The sequence below is a fragment of the Thunnus thynnus genome, chromosome 23, assembly GCF_963924715.1.
Source record: "Thunnus thynnus chromosome 23, fThuThy2.1, whole genome shotgun sequence".
Taxonomy (NCBI): Eukaryota; Metazoa; Chordata; class Actinopteri; order Scombriformes; family Scombridae; genus Thunnus; species Thunnus thynnus.
In genome coordinates this window covers 2,802,162-2,820,684 of record NC_089539.1, presented here as the reverse complement: position 1 = coordinate 2,820,684, position 18,523 = coordinate 2,802,162, and the positions used below count along the sequence as shown (strand labels likewise).

General features: G+C 40.9%; 3 protein-coding genes across 3 annotated transcripts in view; 1 reads left to right on the top strand and 2 right to left on the bottom strand.

The window, feature by feature from the left end:
- cog5 (component of oligomeric golgi complex 5) overlaps positions 1 to 1,427 on the top strand; it is a 65,389-nt gene extending 63,962 nt beyond the window's left edge. The window contains exon 22 of the mRNA XM_067581308.1: positions 558 to 1,427. Coding sequence (XP_067437409.1) covers positions 558 to 684 — 127 coding nt within the window. The 3' untranslated portion in view covers positions 685 to 1,427. The remainder of the gene's footprint in view (positions 1 to 557) is intronic.
- Positions 1,415 to 4,763, bottom strand: ndufa5 (NADH:ubiquinone oxidoreductase subunit A5). Its single transcript, XM_067581309.1, has 5 exons — positions 4,656 to 4,763; positions 3,128 to 3,172; positions 2,847 to 2,963; positions 2,696 to 2,761; positions 1,415 to 1,624 (listed from the first exon to the last, which is right to left on the bottom strand). The coding sequence occupies exons 1-5, from the start codon at positions 4,674 to 4,676 to the stop codon at positions 1,523 to 1,525; spliced, it is 351 nt and encodes a 116-aa protein (XP_067437410.1). The 5' UTR covers positions 4,677 to 4,763; the 3' UTR covers positions 1,415 to 1,522.
- Positions 4,764 to 6,122: 1,359 nt separating this feature from the next.
- On the bottom strand, positions 6,123 to 18,229 carry aebp2 (AE binding protein 2). The gene is made up of 8 exons (XM_067582573.1): positions 17,570 to 18,229; positions 10,995 to 11,226; positions 10,541 to 10,648; positions 10,232 to 10,418; positions 9,961 to 10,085; positions 9,641 to 9,708; positions 6,679 to 6,792; positions 6,123 to 6,576 (listed from the first exon to the last, which is right to left on the bottom strand). The coding sequence occupies exons 1-8, from the start codon at positions 18,091 to 18,093 to the stop codon at positions 6,564 to 6,566; spliced, it is 1,371 nt and encodes a 456-aa protein (XP_067438674.1). The 5' UTR covers positions 18,094 to 18,229; the 3' UTR covers positions 6,123 to 6,563.
- Between the last annotated feature and the right edge of the window lie 294 nt (positions 18,230 to 18,523).

Here is an 18,523-nt window from a genome sequence, read left to right as displayed (position 1 = left end):
TATATTTATGACGCTTCAAACTGCTGCCAGTAATATCAGAGCTCAGCAGGACAACATGCTTGAATAATGAGAACATCCACATTCACGCACATACAAGAATCAGTCTAAAAGTGAAAAACAATTTCATTCAGGATCTGATGGGAGTAATACGATTAATAAATCAATTATATTGATCTATGTAGAAGCTCAGAGGCCTGACTGTACATAAAACCTTACTTGATGTTACTTGTTATATTGAATGATTTCTGTCTGATTGTTTTTGGGGAAGGAAATTATTTCTCAAAATCTCTGATAAACATTTTACATGTAATATTTCTGTTGTCAGTGTCACATATGCAGAAGGCTATTATACTTAAGAAGAGTTCTGATATAAAGTGAATCCAACAGGTCGTTTGCTTCAATACTTTTTCTTCCATCCGGTGTGAAACGTGTGTGCGGATACATTCATTTCCACATCAAAGCAAGTTGTTAGAAAAACCAAAGTTCTCCTTTGTTTCCACTGATGTCTTTACAGATGAAATCTGATCATATAATCATTTTGTGTGTTCCTCTGTAAGGGGGGCTCTGGAGGCCTACGTGCAGTCGGTGAGGGCTCGGCAGGGAAAGGAGTTTGCACCCATCTATCCCATCATGCTCCAGCTGTTGCAGAGAGCCACCAGTGGTTCACAGGAGGTCAGAGCCTGAGGAGCGGCGCAGCATTTACCTGACTGCAGAGTGAAGCTCTGTCAGAGCTACTGTGAGGAGGGTACGAGAAGGCAGAGGATGCTGTTTGTTGGGATCGGGTCTAGCTCTATGCACACTACTTCAAGCTTCCTCTGGATATACGTATTTATTACTCTAACAACTAGAACTGTAATTTTTTACCGTTTTGACTGAATCAAATGACTGTTGCGTAGGGAATGCACGGGATATTTCATTTTGCTCTTTTTACTTCTGATTCTAATAACAGACAGCGGCACTCTTCATCGAACCAAAAATGTAAGTTACTTGCTCCAAATGTTATCTTGCAGGACCAAATCTCATCAAAAGTTGTCTCTTAGAGAAAACTAACTGTAACAAATATAATTCCAGAATTATGAAAAGGCATCTGTAAAGACAGCTGTAAAAATGGAATGACTGATGTAATGGTGTACATACTGTAGTGGTAACACTTTACTTCAAGGCCCCCTATACAGTAGATATGGACATTTTAACTGTTTATTAAGGTTCAGTATTTGTCAACAATTCTAACTTCTCCTATGAAGACATGTTATATTAGGACTGTATTATTATATTCTCATTCATTATCTGTTTATACAGCAGCCTCCACTTACCAGTTTCACAGGAGGAGTTCTAATTGTTGACTAAAACATCAACTCTTACAACTTACTAAATGTGTCTGTGGGGAGTGAATAAGTGACTCTTGGGAAATAAATGGAGAAATATTTGCAGAGTTTTATTTGTTCATTACTTCACTAGAAGTAGAAGTATAGATTACACACACACACAGACAGTATGACAGCAGCAGTATACACAGGTGTATTCAGATGGGCCATTTCCACTGGTTGGGAGGGGGCTCCTCTATCAGTGGCTCCCATGGTTTCCACTCGGCCATCTTCCTGGACAGAGCCAGCTCACACTCTGCCTGCACACACACACACAACATGTAAACACTTTGATACACCATCACATGCACATTATCCTGCTTTAAAGAGGTAGTTAAGATATGTGTTGTTCAGAGTGACATGAGAGGAATCAGGACGTGGTTAGCCTAGCTTAGCATAAAGACTGGAAGCAGGGGGAAACTGCTAGCCTGACTATGTCTAGAACTATACCTATCAACACCTCTGAAGCCCAGTGATGAACATGTAACAAATATTTGGTTCAAGTTTTGATCAGTAAGTTATTTATTAGTTAAAAATACCAATTTATCAACTGAATAATCTCTTCTCAGGACTAATGTCTACAGTTTCTGAGCAGATTTGATTAATTTAGTGCTGAATTACTTTATCACATTCAATCTAAAGAGCAGCAGTGAGATGAGCACACACTGATAAACAGAGGATAATCTATATACAATGACATGTGATCTGTCTGACACGGTGATTTACACAAGAGCAAGGATGCAGAGTCATCCACTTGAAGCCAGAACAGATCAGCTTCAATCACAACTACAGCTAACAGTACACCCCCGAGATACTGGAAGCCAACAAAGACTACAACTACCTGAGGTATCTTCTACCAATAATGACAGACAACAATCAAAAAGGAGCACATACTGAATAACTGACATTAAACAACAGACTATGTTCTATCATAGTTGTGTCACTAAGTGAGAACACAACTTTTCAAATGTGTTTGTAACAAAACTGAAACAGACAACCATCAAAATCAGATAACAGAAGCAAAGGAAAAAAGTCTAAATTTGGTTGAAATGATGGAGATGAGCAACAAAGACTAAACTCTACAGAGAGAGACACCTGGTTCAACTCATTTTTTTAGTAATTCAAGCTCACACTTGATGTTTTAATCCCTGATTCAGCTGTAAATATGAAACATGTTCAAAGTAATCTTGGTGAGACAGACCGCTGTATGATTTTATCTGCTGACTGTCAGACACCAACTGAACAAGACTGGAACAACTCAATCCAACTTGACTCCATAAAATCTGACAGTGAATGAACTCATGAGCACAGTATGACTAATAGTGACCTACCTGGAAAATGACTTCTTCAATCTGCCCACAGTTTATCTTCTTCTCCAGCTTCTCTACATCAGGCTCCTATGAAGAGAGAGATTTGTATCATACGAACACACGGACAAGCTCAATGCTGACTATTTGCTCACGCGGCAGATCTGTTGCTCACCGTTTTGACGTGGCCAAACCTCTCGTTGACCAGCTGCTCTGTGTATTTCCTGTAGGCGGCGTCCTGCGGCATGGCCTGCAGCGACGCCAGGATCTTAGAGTATAGAATCCTCAGACGCTGAGAAGGAGAGCAGAGCAGGTTAGTTAGAGGAAGAGTGTTAAACAGCTGATGATGAGCCATGAAAAACAATACTGTGTGGCTTCAATGACTGCATTCATTAGCCATCATGTTGTCAGGGTTTATTACTGGTGTGTGTGGTGCGTTCACTGTCAGCTGCTCACCTCATGAGGGTTGTGGGACACTGCCAGGCCGACCAGGCCGGTCGTCTGGAAGAGAATAACAGGAGAGACGAATGTTAAAGTCTGAGTAACTTCACCAACATACTTCTTCACTTAATCAACCTCCTTCCTGATCATCACTGTGGGTTTGCTTATTTACAACACTGCAGTAGATTTTCCTGATCCTGATATATACATAAGGCTCTGAATCTTTAACATAGTGAGTAATTAAAGATGTTATGGTTGAAGTCATTGTCAAGTACTGGACCTCATATGAATGACATTCATAAATCTACCATATATACACACTGGACTAAACAGTCTCATGGCCTTAAAAGCTCACATCCTGAATGGGGCAGCCTTGTCTGATTCAAGTCGATTTTAACTTTTTTAGGGCTGCAACTAATGATTATTTTCATTATCGATTAATCTGTCGATTATTTTCTTGATTAAATGATTAGTTATTTGGACCATAAAATGTCAGAAAATGGTGAAAAATGTCAATCACTGTTTCTCAAAGCCCAAGCTGATGTCCTCAAATGTCTTGTTTTGTCCACATCCCAAAGATATTCAGTTTACTGTCATAGAGCACTAAAGAAACCAAGAAATATTCACATTTAAGACGCTGGAGTCAGAGAATTTGGACATATTTTTTCTTAAAAAATGACTAATGATGATTAATAGATTATCAAAATAGTTGGCAATTAATTTAATAGTTGGCAACTAATTGATTAATGGTTGCAGCTCCAGACTAATCTGTAATTTTAAAAGCTCACATCCTGAATGGGACAATTTTATCCGGTTAAACTCTTCCCTGTGTCCTCTGCAGGTGACAACACGGTTCATTACGTCACCTGCGGTAGAGTCACAACAAAAGGCCACAAAGAACTTATCTAGTAACTCTGATTCAAAAATTGTCCAGAAGTTTAATGTCTGTCTCAACTGTTTAAATTTTAAACTTTTTACTTAATGTCGCAAGAAAAAGTCAAGCAGAGCTAATGTTGTGATACAATCAAGAATAAGCTAACACTCATTCTATTCCCATGATCTTTTTTAACAACAGACCCGCTTACAGATTGTACAAAACAAGACAATTTGTTATATATTTGATTATAATGAAACAACCCGTTTAAACACAGGACATATTAAATCAATGATTTCATTTTGCTATCAGAGTTCAGCATATTGCAGCGAGTCGTGTGTATGGATGCCGAAAGGGCACCAGACTAATTGCTGGTGTTAGCGACTCTAATACAGTTACACAGGTGACAAAACTTCGGTTAATGAAACAGAAAGAGAAGAGAATGTATTCAGTATTTTCGTGAAAATGGAGCAAGTTGTATAACGTTACTGAATAATACTGCGTCTACACAGCTAGCTATGCTAACGGTACAAAGCTAACACCTAGCAGTCAAACTGAGCTGTGAGTTAAGTAAAGAATTACACGGTCACAGAAAACATTGAAGTGCACAGAAAAAAATTCCACCTCTGATTTCTATCACTGAAACACATAAATGACCTCTGCTCGAACCTTTTTCAGCAGCCCAGCCATCTCTGCGGACACGATCCCGTCTGAGATTTCCGGCCACTAAATATGACGTCAGCGCAAGACCCTTTTTTTTTTAACCTTGTAGTTTTTTCTATTTTAAGTTTTATGTCATCATTTGCATACATGACCACAACGTTTTGCGTTATAAATACTATCAGTCAAAATAATGTTAACGATATCATTCGCTGTTTAGGAAATTGTTCATAAAAATGAGCGTCTGGACGTATTTTAACATTTAGACAATATTTACTTTGGTATGGTGAGGCTTTTTATTCTGCACCGCGTGACTTTAACCTACTTTATGATTTATCCTATTTCACCAGCAGCATGGCGCCCTCTGCAACACTTCTAATGTGTCACGAATTAAAAACATTTTCTAGCGTCTTGTACTGAACATGTTTGCCATTATAAACCTGCCTAACTTGTCTTAGTTAGACTCTGGTCAAACTGCATTTCTAGTTCAAGACAAAGAAATTCCTCAGTTCTTGGCAGGAAATTTAAACAAGATTAATAATTTCCTTCTCTACACTGTAAACTACAAAGAGCTACAATATGTTGCTTATGGAATTACAGAGGGGCCATGTGAAAATTGAATTCCCAGAATATATTCTGATATTTATGAATCTCGGCAGCACGATAATGTTAAAACTCTGGAGAAATATTTTCATGCTGCATTATTTAGGTTCATCGTTGCTATTTGTCATTTCATGCAGGTTTTGGGTAGAATTCCTCAGATGAAACCAGTTAGGGTTACTGCAGTGACTTGGTATCAAACTTCCATAACGTTTAGGGGACTTGCAAGAGACAGATTTTAAAAAGACTGGTCAAAATAGAAGCAGCAGCTGCCAAAATATCTTAAGGTCACTAGTTAGGGTTAAGCTTCAAACGCACTATTGCCTACATTTCCCATGATGCAACTCAGCAGTTTCTTTCATTAGACACCCCTAACTCCTAAACGCCTGCTTCTTTCAGACCTCACCTTCAGTCTAACAGGTTTTGTTATAAATCTGTAGTCTCAAACCCAATCCAGACTAACCCTGATGATGTCATGAGGGTATATGAAACCATACACCATTTATACTAGTAAATAATATACAACCAATATCAGATGAACCCTCTGCTGAAAGGGAAATTTTTGAGAAGTAAAATAAAAATGCCATTTATTGCTTTATTACATTAATATTTATTTGTGTCATGTATTGATTACAGGTGTAATGAGGAGGTGGATATATGGCCGTGAAGTCTTGTGTGTGATTTAAGTTTATACCTAATTCACCTGTGAGGACGTCCAGTCCATACATGTTAATCCTGTTTTCATCATGTATCCTTTTAACTTTTACACTCGTTATCAGAGAAGTGTGTGCTGACTTTTTTGGGACATTGATTGCCAATCTGTGCCATCAAAAGCACCTGTTGTGTGTGGCAGGCAGGTAAGAATTTCAGACCAGGTGGGAGTTGGAAAAGTTTAATGACATCAAACAAGAGCAATGCCAGCTATATGCACATGACCATTATTATCAGTTTTTAAAACATCTATTTAGAATGTTTGGCAGAAAAGGGACATCTATCTACAGTACAGTAAAAAATTCAAAGTATAAAAATATATTACAAATCTCAAGTATTTACAAAGACAGCGTCTCTCTACAAATGTGTCTACAGTTACACTTCTGTCAGTTAGTTTTCAGTCTAGTTGTGTTACCTAAAACAAGCAACATCTCCCCCTAAATGTCCTCAGTAAACTCAGCACCTAACGCAGGCCTCACACAGCCTTAAAACACGTCACTAAACTCCCAGCATCCTCTGGGAGAGGGAGGAGTGGGAGAGGAGGAACGTAGAGATGGACTCGGTGGTTAATAGCAGGAAGTGACGGTGGAGTTCCTCTGGAGGTGGTTAGAAGAACATCCTGTGTGGAAATAAAAAGATTCAGAGATTTTATCAACGTCAAACTAATGTTCAGTGCCCTGAAGCAAAGAGAGTTCTGTTCACTCTGGACACACACACACACCTGTAGATGTTGGGGTCGAGGAGTACAGCTGTGTCCGTGGGCAGCTTGGACAGATGCACCACTTTGGTCTTCTGCTGCAGCCGGTCGCTCTCATTCACCCACACATCTGGCAGTCTGACACACAGTGAGAGGTTTAAAGAACACATTTACATTCACTGGATCAAAGCTCACATCTGCACTGTGCATCAAATACAATACTGATGTTTCCTTCTGTGTGAGAAGTGCAAAGCTACATTTTAACAGTGCCAGTTAAAGCCTGGAACACTGTGGATCTTAAAATAGAGTAGATCTATAGTTGGGATGAGATCTGATAAAAAAAATATGAGAAAATGAGTATTGAGTAATTGCTGTTTATAATTCAACAGATTGGAAATATATTGACCAATAATGCAGAAGATGTGAGGTGTAACTGTCAGAAAATGTTCTGTATATTTGCTGTAGTACGTGGTTGCACCACCAGGTGGAGTGTCTTACTCTTTAATAAGGGGGGTTAAGGTGTGTTTGGGCCGCACTAATTGTAAAGCAAACACACATCCCTCATGTCCAAGAGAGAAAAAGTTGCAGCATGCCTCACTCTGCTCACTGTTGTGTTGATGAACTCTGAAGCATGAAGTCGTGAAAACTCCAAGGATTTGTTGTTTGGTGGATGTCCAGTTTAGCTATCTGAGGCTCATGCTAATGCTAAACTAGCATGTTGTACAGACGCAGCAGCTCAGTTAATGCAGGCTGAGTGTCTGACAGCAGAAAGCAGCGCTACAATGCTAACATTCAGGACAAGCAGGACTCTAAATACACATTTCCAAGAAAGTAAAGACAAAAGTCATTAACTGTACAAGTTAACTCCCCTGCTCTGAGTATAAATGCATTTTAGCGGTAGCAGTAAATGTTAAAAGATAAAGCTAGATAAATAATAAATAAAGTTGGAGTGACAGTATTTGTGAGTCTGCTGCAGCTGTTTCCAGCAGCTGGACTAACATTAGCTACAGTGAACACACACATCACTCCATCATGTAGATCAGGTCTGCAGACTGTTTTATATAAAACCAGTCAGGCTCAAGTCTGTCTTGGGGTGTCTTGTTTCACATTTATTTGATAGTTACAGGATGCAAGCTTTTTATTTCTTTGACATTTTCACATCACAAATGATGAACAACATTTAAACACGAGTCTTGCAGCTAAAACATGAGACTCATGTAGTTGTTATATCAGTTTAGTGTGGGGCGGCTGCCCTGCAGGTGCGCTTAATTTGACTGTAACTGCAGTAACCAGGTAGAGATAAGCTTCCTGAATTTGCACCCAAAATGCTGTCAATACTTTCATTTATAATTTCCACTGCAGCCTCCATGATCATCGACTGGGAAAGAGGTGCATAGAGGCATGAGGGAGAGCGCTTAGTTAAAGCACCCTAAATAACCTTCACTCTAACTAAACACTCAATACAGAGTGAAACAGGTGAAAGAGCAGGGGGAGTTAACAGATAACTAGAATAGTTATAATTAAATCAAACATCTTAAGCTATGAGTGGTAATTAATGTTCTTGCAACTGCATTAATAACCTTTTTTTGACTCAAACGTAGCTTAACTGTGTCATGTGATATACAACTTCAATACACTTAACCAGCAAATATTACTGGGACCACTACAAAAAATAGCAGACGAACATTTGATATCCAGGAAGTCACATTATAGACACTATCACTGACTATCCCTGTAACACACTGGCCACAATTTCACACATTGACCATTCATAGTATAGCCATATACTAGGTTTGACCTTTGATCTTATTGCAGGGTGCAAAACACAAAGACGCACTGCACTTACTTTTTTGTTGAAGTCTACAATTTTAAAAAAGAGCAGCTTGCGCTTTTTTTTTTTTTTTTTTTTTTTAAATTGTTGCTAGGCAACCACGGAATCATCTGTCCTTAGTCTAACCATTAGGTTGTATTGAGATCAAATCAGGCGATGTGGTGAAAATGCCAGTCCTCCCATTCATTAGAATGGGGGTAGTGCATTTAGGCTTCAGGGGTTTCAGCCGCAGAGGTGCCACAATGGCCTTCGGTGAGGAAGTTGGTTGAGAGTCGACTTTTGGAGAAATGCAACCTGACTTCACACCGCAGTGGTAAATCACTGCTGGTGATCAGACTGATCTGAGCTGTAAAGCTAACAAAGACAATACTCAGACAAGGGGAGGACATTTCTCTTCATTTGATAACATTGTAAGTTAAGTTAGACTTTGCTGTCCTGACTCATTTTAAAAAAGACCTGAGGAAGAGAGAGAGAGCGCGAGTGAGAGCAGCTGTGGTCGAGTGACCTAGATAGTGAATGGAGAGAGGTAGTAGCGAGAGAGCTGGTGAATCAGATCAATAAAAAATGACTTTCTGATTGTTTCACAGAGGTTCCGTTCTAGAGCATAAACATGCTCAAGCACCTCCACTCTACCCCGTGGTAGTGCACCACAATGCCTGATTTGGTCTGATATGGCCTCATTTAGCTGTGCAGTAAACTCCCTCCAGGCCTGCTGTTGTCTCTTTGATCATGGTAACTACAGTTGGTAAAACCAAACAGCTCCAGGTATCCAGCAACAGCCACCACTAGTTTGTCCTCCATGTCTGTTGGAGAGGGCTCACCTCTCAATTTATCCAATTTGACAATGGGAAAAAACGCAAATGACATTGGGCACTTTTCTGCTCTCAACTGAAGTTTTTTCATTTCGAGGTGTTCAGGGTGCTCCTGAAACAACATGAGGCGCATAGAGCACTAAAACACGAGGCGCTCAGAAACGCAAAAGCAGTGAACAAAAAGCTTCACTCTCATTGAAAACAATTACAAAAAGCTGCTCCAGGCTGCTAAGAAGCACTCTGTCTGATCAGAGCTTTATTCTGTATTTGAAACAGCTGTGACAGAGTGATCAGAAGAAGAAGAAGAAGAAGAAGAAGAGAAGAAGAGAAAATCATGTCTTACATGTCCTCAGGTGTCCAGTGCAACAAGACCTTCACTTTCCCAGAGTCTTCTTTCCTCCTGGCTATTACCTGAAAACACACACACACACACACACGGAAATAAGTCTCATCACTCAATCTCTCATCACTCCGCATCACTGAGCTCTCACTCAGCTTACCATTACAAAACTTCATACAGTGCAAGGTGCTGCTTGGTGGAGAACACTCTGCTCTGTCCTCGTTCTACAAGCTACGGTCAGCAATGCATCACTGCACTGCTACATGTGGAGCTCTGCTGTGCAGTGTGTGTGTTTGTGTGTGTGTGTGTGTGTGTGTGCTCACCGTGCTGTGGAACACCACACTGTGTCCGTTGCCCAGACTCTCGATGTGTGTTGCCAGGTTGAGGCAGATGGCTCGATGGCGGATGGCGTCCATGGTCTGAGCATCAAAGAAGTCATGAGGTCGAGCTGGAAAATTCAAAAGTAATTATAAATATGACTGAAGTTTGTGTGCGTAACCATGTGAAAATATGGCCTTGAAGCTGCATTATAGAGTATATAGAGTGTGTGTGTGTGTGTGTGTGTGTGTGTGTGTGTGTGTGTGTTGTACGTACGGAGGGAGCGTCTGTGTTTGTTCTTCAGTTTCCTTCTCTTGTTGAGGCCAGCTTTGGACGGAGACTCCTCCTTCACTTTGCCCTGATTGGACAGTTTGGAGGAACCCTGTGAGCTGAAGTGAGTGGGGACGTGTCGAGCCAGCCCCCCCTGAGAGGCGAACGTAGCGTTGCAGCCCCCCACCACGCACTGCAGAGAGACACACCGTTCACACTGTCAGAGTGATTTCACAGTGCATCACATGTCCTTTAGTAATGAGCAGTGTGATTTAATCTCTGGTGGACGTGAGGTGTGTGTGTGTGTGTTCTTGCCTTGAATGGTTTGTCCCCGCTGTGTGTGAGCATGTGTCTCTGCAGCCAGCTCTGACTGGTGGACGGTGTGTTGTACACCTTACAGCCTTTCCACAGACACACAAACACCTGCTTGGCACAAACATACACACACAGATTATTGTAGTGTTGAATTGGGCAACTTTTCAAAAAGTCAAGAATAAACATAGAGAAATGTGATTCTTTTCCTTGATATTGTTCAGACAAGTCGGAGTTGTCAGACATTGCAGCTGGCAGTTAACATCTGTCCACTTCTTGCTATTAAACCTTTCATTTAGCGGTTGGTTCACATTACATTCTCACTCTAACTGTCAGTGATTTGATGCCACCGGAGCGTTCATGTCAGTCTTCACCTTTCTAAATGAAACATGAACACACTCTGGAGCAGCACGCGCACACACACACACACACAGTAACATGACGAGGAGACGCTCACCCCTCCTCTCTGCCCGTCCACATGCGTGGCTCTGATGTGTTCAGCCAGGTCGGGGCTGCTGGGAAACAGCAGCTGGCAGTGATCCCAGCAGCACGTGTAGCTCAGTGATTTGCTGCCCGCCGGCGCCGAGCCGCTGCCTGCCACCGCGCCCCCGCCGTGACCGTTGAGCATGGCCGGGGTGGAGCGACCGCTGGACGCCGTGCTCTCCATGTCCATCAGGGTGCTGCTGATACTGGAGAACACACACACACACACACACACACACACACACACGACAGAAAGAATTAGACTGATTGATCTACATGACCAAGGGAGAAAAGGATTGTAGGTTATGTAACATGATATTTGTCATGTTATGATGACTCAACACTGTGAGAACCATCAGCTTTCTACACAGCCAGATTCCAGATCAACACACATGCACATGTTGAATAAACCCAGTAGGAATCTCTGGCTTGTTTGGGTGAGATAAGACGTCAATAACGTCACAGTAATGACTGGGTGAGTCAACAGGCTGCAAAGCATTACCTGAGACAACACACACACCTGGAGTATGACTGAAGACACATGTGAGGAAAACAAACATGTCTACAGAAGAGGAACTACAGTAAAACACTGTTCCAGAGCATGAGAAATAAGATTCAAGTGAAGTTTAGATCAACAGATATTGTGTCAGCAGAAACAAGAAATTGCAACAGAGAGATGCTAAAGATTTGTCATTGAAAACAAAGTTCAGTTTCGTTCCAGTTCATCCAGCCTGTCAGGTTTCTATCCAGTGTTAAATGTCCTGCACAGTGAATATCTGGATCATAAGTCTTTCAAAGTGACTCATGTATGAGATTCTAATAAGAAATGATACAGAAAATGTTATGTGGTTATACAAACAAACAAATAAGTAAATAAATAAAGAAAGAATACTGGTCCATAAATCAGTATAAGATGTTTAAAACTGCAATAATCAATATCAGTGTCAAACATCCAGTATAAGTCAGGCTATAAAAGTCATTCATTAAACATTCACAGATTACCTATTGAGGCAGGAAATAAAATATATTTTTCATGATTTATATTTGAAATGTTATGAGTTTATTGGGTATTTTTGCATGATTTAGTGAAGTCCAAACTGTTTTACACGTGTTATCACTAACTTCAATCTCATGTGTTGAAGCCTCACTGTAGCTTTTTATGAAGCGTCTTATCAGCGTTAATAACAGATCCTTGATTATACAGTTTTATGAGGCGAGTGTGTGGTGGTTGAGTTTTTTATCAATACATTTAAAACTCCTGCTGATAACTCTCTCTGAGACTCTCCACTGTAACATACAGACATCACTAATCTGTTATTCAAATCTATGTAGAATAAGAGGAACAGTGGTGTTCACACATAGTTATTACACATCAGTGTGTGTAAAGCAGCGTACACACTCAATGTTTTAACTCAATTACTGCTGAAATCTCTAAACAGGGGTCATGTTCAGTTTTTTTCTCCAGTGAGCTAAAACTCTTTCACTTTAATCTGAAGTGTGTGTGTGTGTGTGTGTGTGTGTGTGTGTGTGTGTGTGTGTGTGTGTGTGTGTGTGTGTGGGCTGAGCCAGATGGCCATCTGCTCTGATCAGTCTGTCCATACTGACTCTCTGTGGGGGCTGTGCTTACACATCCTACAAGAGGACTAACCCATCACGTTTACTGTACAACACACACACACATATACACACACACACACAGAGTCCAGCAGCATCCAGCTGCCACTCTGCTGTGTGAGAACAAAAGTTACACTGAAGTCTTCCAGCTGCCACAACAGCAGGATCACTAACAGTTGAGAGGCAGCCAAGTGGGTATTAAAGCAGGCAGCGAATCAGATTTTCTATTTTTATGGAGTTTATCTCCTCAATGAGCAGGTTAACAGAACACCGTCCAAAGACTCCCACTGCAGTCTGAAATAATACAGAGCTGATGAAACAGCTCTAGTGGATGAAAACGGATGATTTCATATGTAATTGAACTAAGTGTAAACACACTGTCATTATGCAGGTAACACTGATGGTGGTGATTACAGGTGAGCTGGAGGCAATAAGTCCTCCATGTTCCTTCAGCACACTGTACATCATCATCATCATCATCTTGTGGCTCATTAGAGAAGGAAAGTTTTATCTATAAAGCAGGTTTCTTCAGAGGTGGATTCAAGCTGCTGTACAGAGAGGTTACAGCAACACAATACCAACTTAAAACAACAACTGAAGAAGAGCAAAAGATCAAATCTAAACAGAAATAAAAAAGAAAGTAAAAGTAAAAGAATGAAATACGACACTAATAAGACCTTAAGCTCTAAAGACATGTAGTCAAAAGCTCAAAAGAAAATCAGGTTGGAGTCTGGATTGAAAGCTGTGAGGGCCGGGGTGTGTGTGCACTGTGCTGCATAGTGACTTCAAGTTTAGATGTTGCACTGGGCATCACTAGCAGTCCACTCCCTGATCATCTCAGAGGTCTGGCAGGGTTATATTGCTCCAGCATATCAGTCTTATATTGAGGGCCATCTCCATGTAGAGATTTATAAATAAGTAATAAGACTTTAAAATCAATTCTGTGGCTTACTGGCAGTGTAGAGATTTAAGAAGTGGGATGATGTGGGCTTTTGGTTTTGGTCAGAACTCTTGCAGCTGAATTTTGAAGAAGTTTCAGGTGACTGATGGTCTTTTTTTTAGGAAGTCCTGTCAGAAGTCCGCTGCGGTAATCAATTCCATTTCTACCAGCGTCTCTTGGTTGGACGGTTGTGAAAGAGTTGAGATATGCTTCAGAGGAGATTAGTTTCATATTCTCTGTAAAGCTGAGAGGAAGAGTGATGTGAGATATGAATTTGAATATAGTGCTAGAGAACACTGTGGATTCATGTCTGAGTCTGTTCTGTAGGACAGTGTGGAGCTATGACCTTCCAGTGTATGTGAATTTTTAAAAAAAAGTTATATTAACACTAAAATGTTATTGTTCTAAAGGCGTGTGTGCACACATGCCTGTGTTAGTCAAACTTTCAGTGTCACTTATTGACCCTGCCACTCCTCTACTGCACTCCATACACAAATACTGTTCAACGCACTGCTGCAAAGCCCGTCCTCAGGATCCGTATCAGGACTGATCCAGGCAGATTTTAAAGGAGCTGATCAAATGCAGATCCTGTCTTCACTGTGCTGTGTGTGTGTGTGTGTGTGTGTGTGTGTGTGTGCTGTCCTCAGCCTGCTGGTGTTGCAGCGCTGCTCTGCTTCTCAACAGCATTTAGTTCTTACATGAAAGTGAAAATTAAGAGTGTGTGATTGTGAAAAATATTGAATTCTGACATCCTGGTTGACAAAATACACAGATGTGCATGCGTATATATATGGATGGGTGGTGTAGTGTTGATTCAGTTGATTCATTGGGTGGTTCAACAGAAAATGAGTCAGCCATTGTTCTAATTGATTGATCACTTGAGTCACTTTTAGAGCAAAAATGCTGATCACTACTGGTTCTAGCTTCTCCAGTGTGAGGGTTTGCTGCTTTTATGCGTTTTATATATTATACTAAATATTTTTGAAACACCTTAACCCTAGAAAAGCCAAAGACGTGCCCTCATATATAGACAAAACTATTCATGGATGAAATGATTAGCAGATGAATATAGGATGAAAATAACTTAGTTGAAGCCTGAAACCTGTTCAGTACATCTGAATGGCTCCTGTTGGGCTTTCAGGCTGTATAGTACTGTATACTGTATGTGATGTCATTCATTCATCAGTCACTGATGTTAGTCCCCTTCTACATTCACATACAACGTCTCACAAATAAGGAAACGCCCAACACTGTACTCATCCTGTCCACCACATCTGTACACACCAAACAACACGTCAAATCAAAAATCAAAGAAATATCAGAGGAAGAGACGGAGGATTATTCTGCAACCACGTTTAGTTTTCGGTGTGTGTGTGCTGATCTGATCTCTTGTATTGTTCACTGGTTAAAGTGTGCAGTGTAGGTGGCAGCAGAGTTTTCGGGCGCAGTGACTCAACAGCAAACATCAAACTTGTCTGGTGCATGCTGCTCATGTTGTGATAGTAACTGTGGGATTTCCAAAAAGCGGAGGGGATGAGTCTATTTAAACACCATGGTAAAATTTCCCTCCAGATGACCTACACAGAAATATGCAACTACCTCAGCTGTTTCAAAATGACACAACACAGACTGATACTTTTTTTTTATGGTTGAAAAATGACCGAATACAGACACACTGCAAAATATTTAATCAGCAAGCAGCTACACCGCGGCTGAGAACATACCAGCGGACAACCGTCTGATACGTTTCCTGTAATCAAACTGAAAATTAGACTATGAGCAGTGGACTGTAGTGTTACTCATACTGTACCTAATAAGCAGCAGTGTAGGTGTGTACAGTTTCAGTCACTTCCCACCCGCATGCCTTGATTGATGTTTATGTTCTGAGCGTGGTGACATCAGTTCATTCTGAATGATTCACTTAGTTTCAACCTGTCACCGGCATCTGGAGGGAAAAATTCACTTTCTAATTGAGAGATGCTCACATCTCAGAGTGTGCACACGCAGGTACCAGGACGGTGATGGTGTGTCCACATACAAACTCAAGTTGATGCGAGTGGATCAACACTGAGGTTACTATTTGGTAAATAGAGATAAAGTCAGTTTGGTGCGCCTCTAGCACTTACATCTGCCTTACTGTTGCATTTTAATGATGAGTGTTGATTCATTTACTGTCATTTGTCAACACTGTGAGCCAAACTGCTTCTCATGTACAGACACACAGCTGTGCATCCACTTCCCTCTGGTACCTTGTCTGGAGTTTTCTCTGACTCAGCACAGGTCTGAGAGGACATCTAACACTGTGGGCGGCAAGTATCGTTCACCTTGTGACCTGGATGTTTGAGATTTGTCAAAACTACAATAAATACCTGCACTTCATCACCCGTTTACACCTAACCTGCCATAAGAGAGCAGTGAAATGTCCACATATGATAAGATCTTTTAACCTCAATTAAACCTCAGATAAACTGAGCCCAGTGATCACCTGACGCTTCCTACAGCTGCTTCCTGGTAAAAATCCATAATCAATTCAAACTGTTGGAAGACTTTTACCAGGAAACAGCTGCAGGAAGTGTGATGTTTGTATTAAAAATATACTCACATGGCAAACATCTGCTTTCTAACAACTACTCTCTGCACTCTCTCTTCATATTTACCTCCTCCTCATCATTATATACAGTACTCTAGAAGTTTAAAAAAAGATGTTTTAAAAGCTACTTAAGCAAAACAAACAAACAAACAAAAAAATTGAAGTTATGTTGATGACATTACTAATTACAACAATGACAATGTGAGGCTGAGTACAGCCATGTGCATGGACATTCATTAATGTCCTGTAGCAGTGGTTCTCAACATGGGGGTAGGGACCCCCACAAGATAAACATGAGGGCTCACAAGATGATTAAGCAGATGGGAAAACTTTTAAAAAATGTTTTGTCAGACTTCCCTCATTTTTTTGTCATTTTTATCTCTTCAAACCTCTTTAAAGTATTCAAACCAAATGCAGCCAAAGAACCACTTTACTGCAGTGAAATTTACTACAAAGCCATAAAGTCAAAGCTCATACCAGTGAAAAACATGTGGAAAACATGATGGAAATATGACATTTCTGTTTGTTTCATGTATTAATTTAAGGAATGTTACAGTCTCCATATTGCTCCACACAGATCTGATGTTTTCAGCTCTTCAATGGACATTTAAGTCCGTACTTTTTATATATCATGATTTATTCGCTAAATCTGTTTCCTTTGCATTTGTTGATACTAGAACTTTTCTGCACAGCATATAAACTTTTTGGTGATATTTTGACAATTTTTTTTTTTAATTTCTGCTATTTCTACTCAGGTTTCTTCAAGTGCAAATTGAAATATGCACACACAAACAGGTGGATGGAAACAGTGTTAACAAAAAAGAAAGTGGAAGGATGTGTGATTTGGTAGACTGACCTCCATGATGGCAATCATCTGCCAGGGCTTATGTGCCCTTGAGCAAGACAACGAACCCCTCTTATCCTATCTGCACTACATGTACTTCAGATTTGACCTCCATGAGGGAATGAATGCAAGTGAAAATGTCTCCGTTATATGTTGCCATCAGTTAGAATATGCATTGTATTAAGCATGAAGTTTGATAGCACATGTGAAGTAAAAGTGGAGTGTGGGGACCACATATGGCAGTTAAAAGGGGATCTAGTTTGTTTGTATCATTAGTAATATAAATAAGTAAAACAGAACAGCTGAAGATTTAGGGTGAAAACAGCTTAGATCGCTTCCCTAAAGACAGGTGAGTTATCGTGAACTAAATCACACACAAGCACGTCATCTAGAAACGTTTAAGAACTATATTTCCCGGCGGAAGAAAAACGATTTAACCTTTTAACGGTTGTCCTTGACTAACACTTAAAAACAGTAAACTTAGCTTCGTGTTGTGACCTAACACAATCACTCAGTTGTTCTAGAAACGGCCTCTTCATACTGTTTACTACTTCAACAGACCTGTCTTCTGAATCCATCCGACTGAGCGGCTCTCCATCCGACGAGGTCAGTTCCACGCTGGCCCGTCGTTTGGTGCCGTGCTCGGGCTTCTCCGCGGTCTTTGTGCGGTCTGCAGGCGGTGAGGAGGACACGTTCTCCCCCTCTCTTTGTTCTTGTTTCAGCACCCGGGAGCCCTCTTGTGCGGAATCAGTGCTACTCGCCAAACTCCCCTGTACGGGACTTTTCACCGGTTCAGATAGTTTACCGCCGGGTTCTCCTTCATCGTTGTCCCTTTCTTCGGTCGGTGAAACCGTTTCTTTGTCGTCGTCGGAACCAGGAGACGAGATGTCCCTGTCCTCCTCCGCCACACCACGACCACTGCTCACGTCCATTCCTGCTCTGTTCTCGTTGTTGTCGCCCGGTTCCTGTTTGGGGTCCGGCACGGCCTGTCCCTCCTTGCCGGTTTCTGCCGTTTCCCCGGTGCCGTTTTGGTCCGACGTCGGCTGAGAATCTTGTTCGGCCCCTTCGCTCGTTATTTGAGGCATTTTCGAACAACACGAAAAGCTATTTTTGTGATGTTCCACTCGAAAAGTTGCCCCAGGCTGCCCTTCTTCCTCCACTCACACTCTCCGCTTCAAGCGTAAAGCACAGCAGGGGGTTTGTAGTGACGTCTGGACTCCGCATGGCCAAAGCTTGTGTATTTGTGAAGATGCATCACTCAGTGCCTAAACCTACACTCAGCAATAACTATAATATCAACCCCAAACAAATTCATGTGAAGGACACAGTGCCTAAAAAATTATTCATACCACTTAGACCTTTTGACATAGTTTAATGCTTTATTTACGTATATCTTTATGACACCCACCAACAGAAAAATGCCCAACTCTGACATCAGACTGCCATTTGTGGATACCTGTAAATATGTAAACAAATATAAATCTATCATCAACATCTATATACTGATCTAATTAA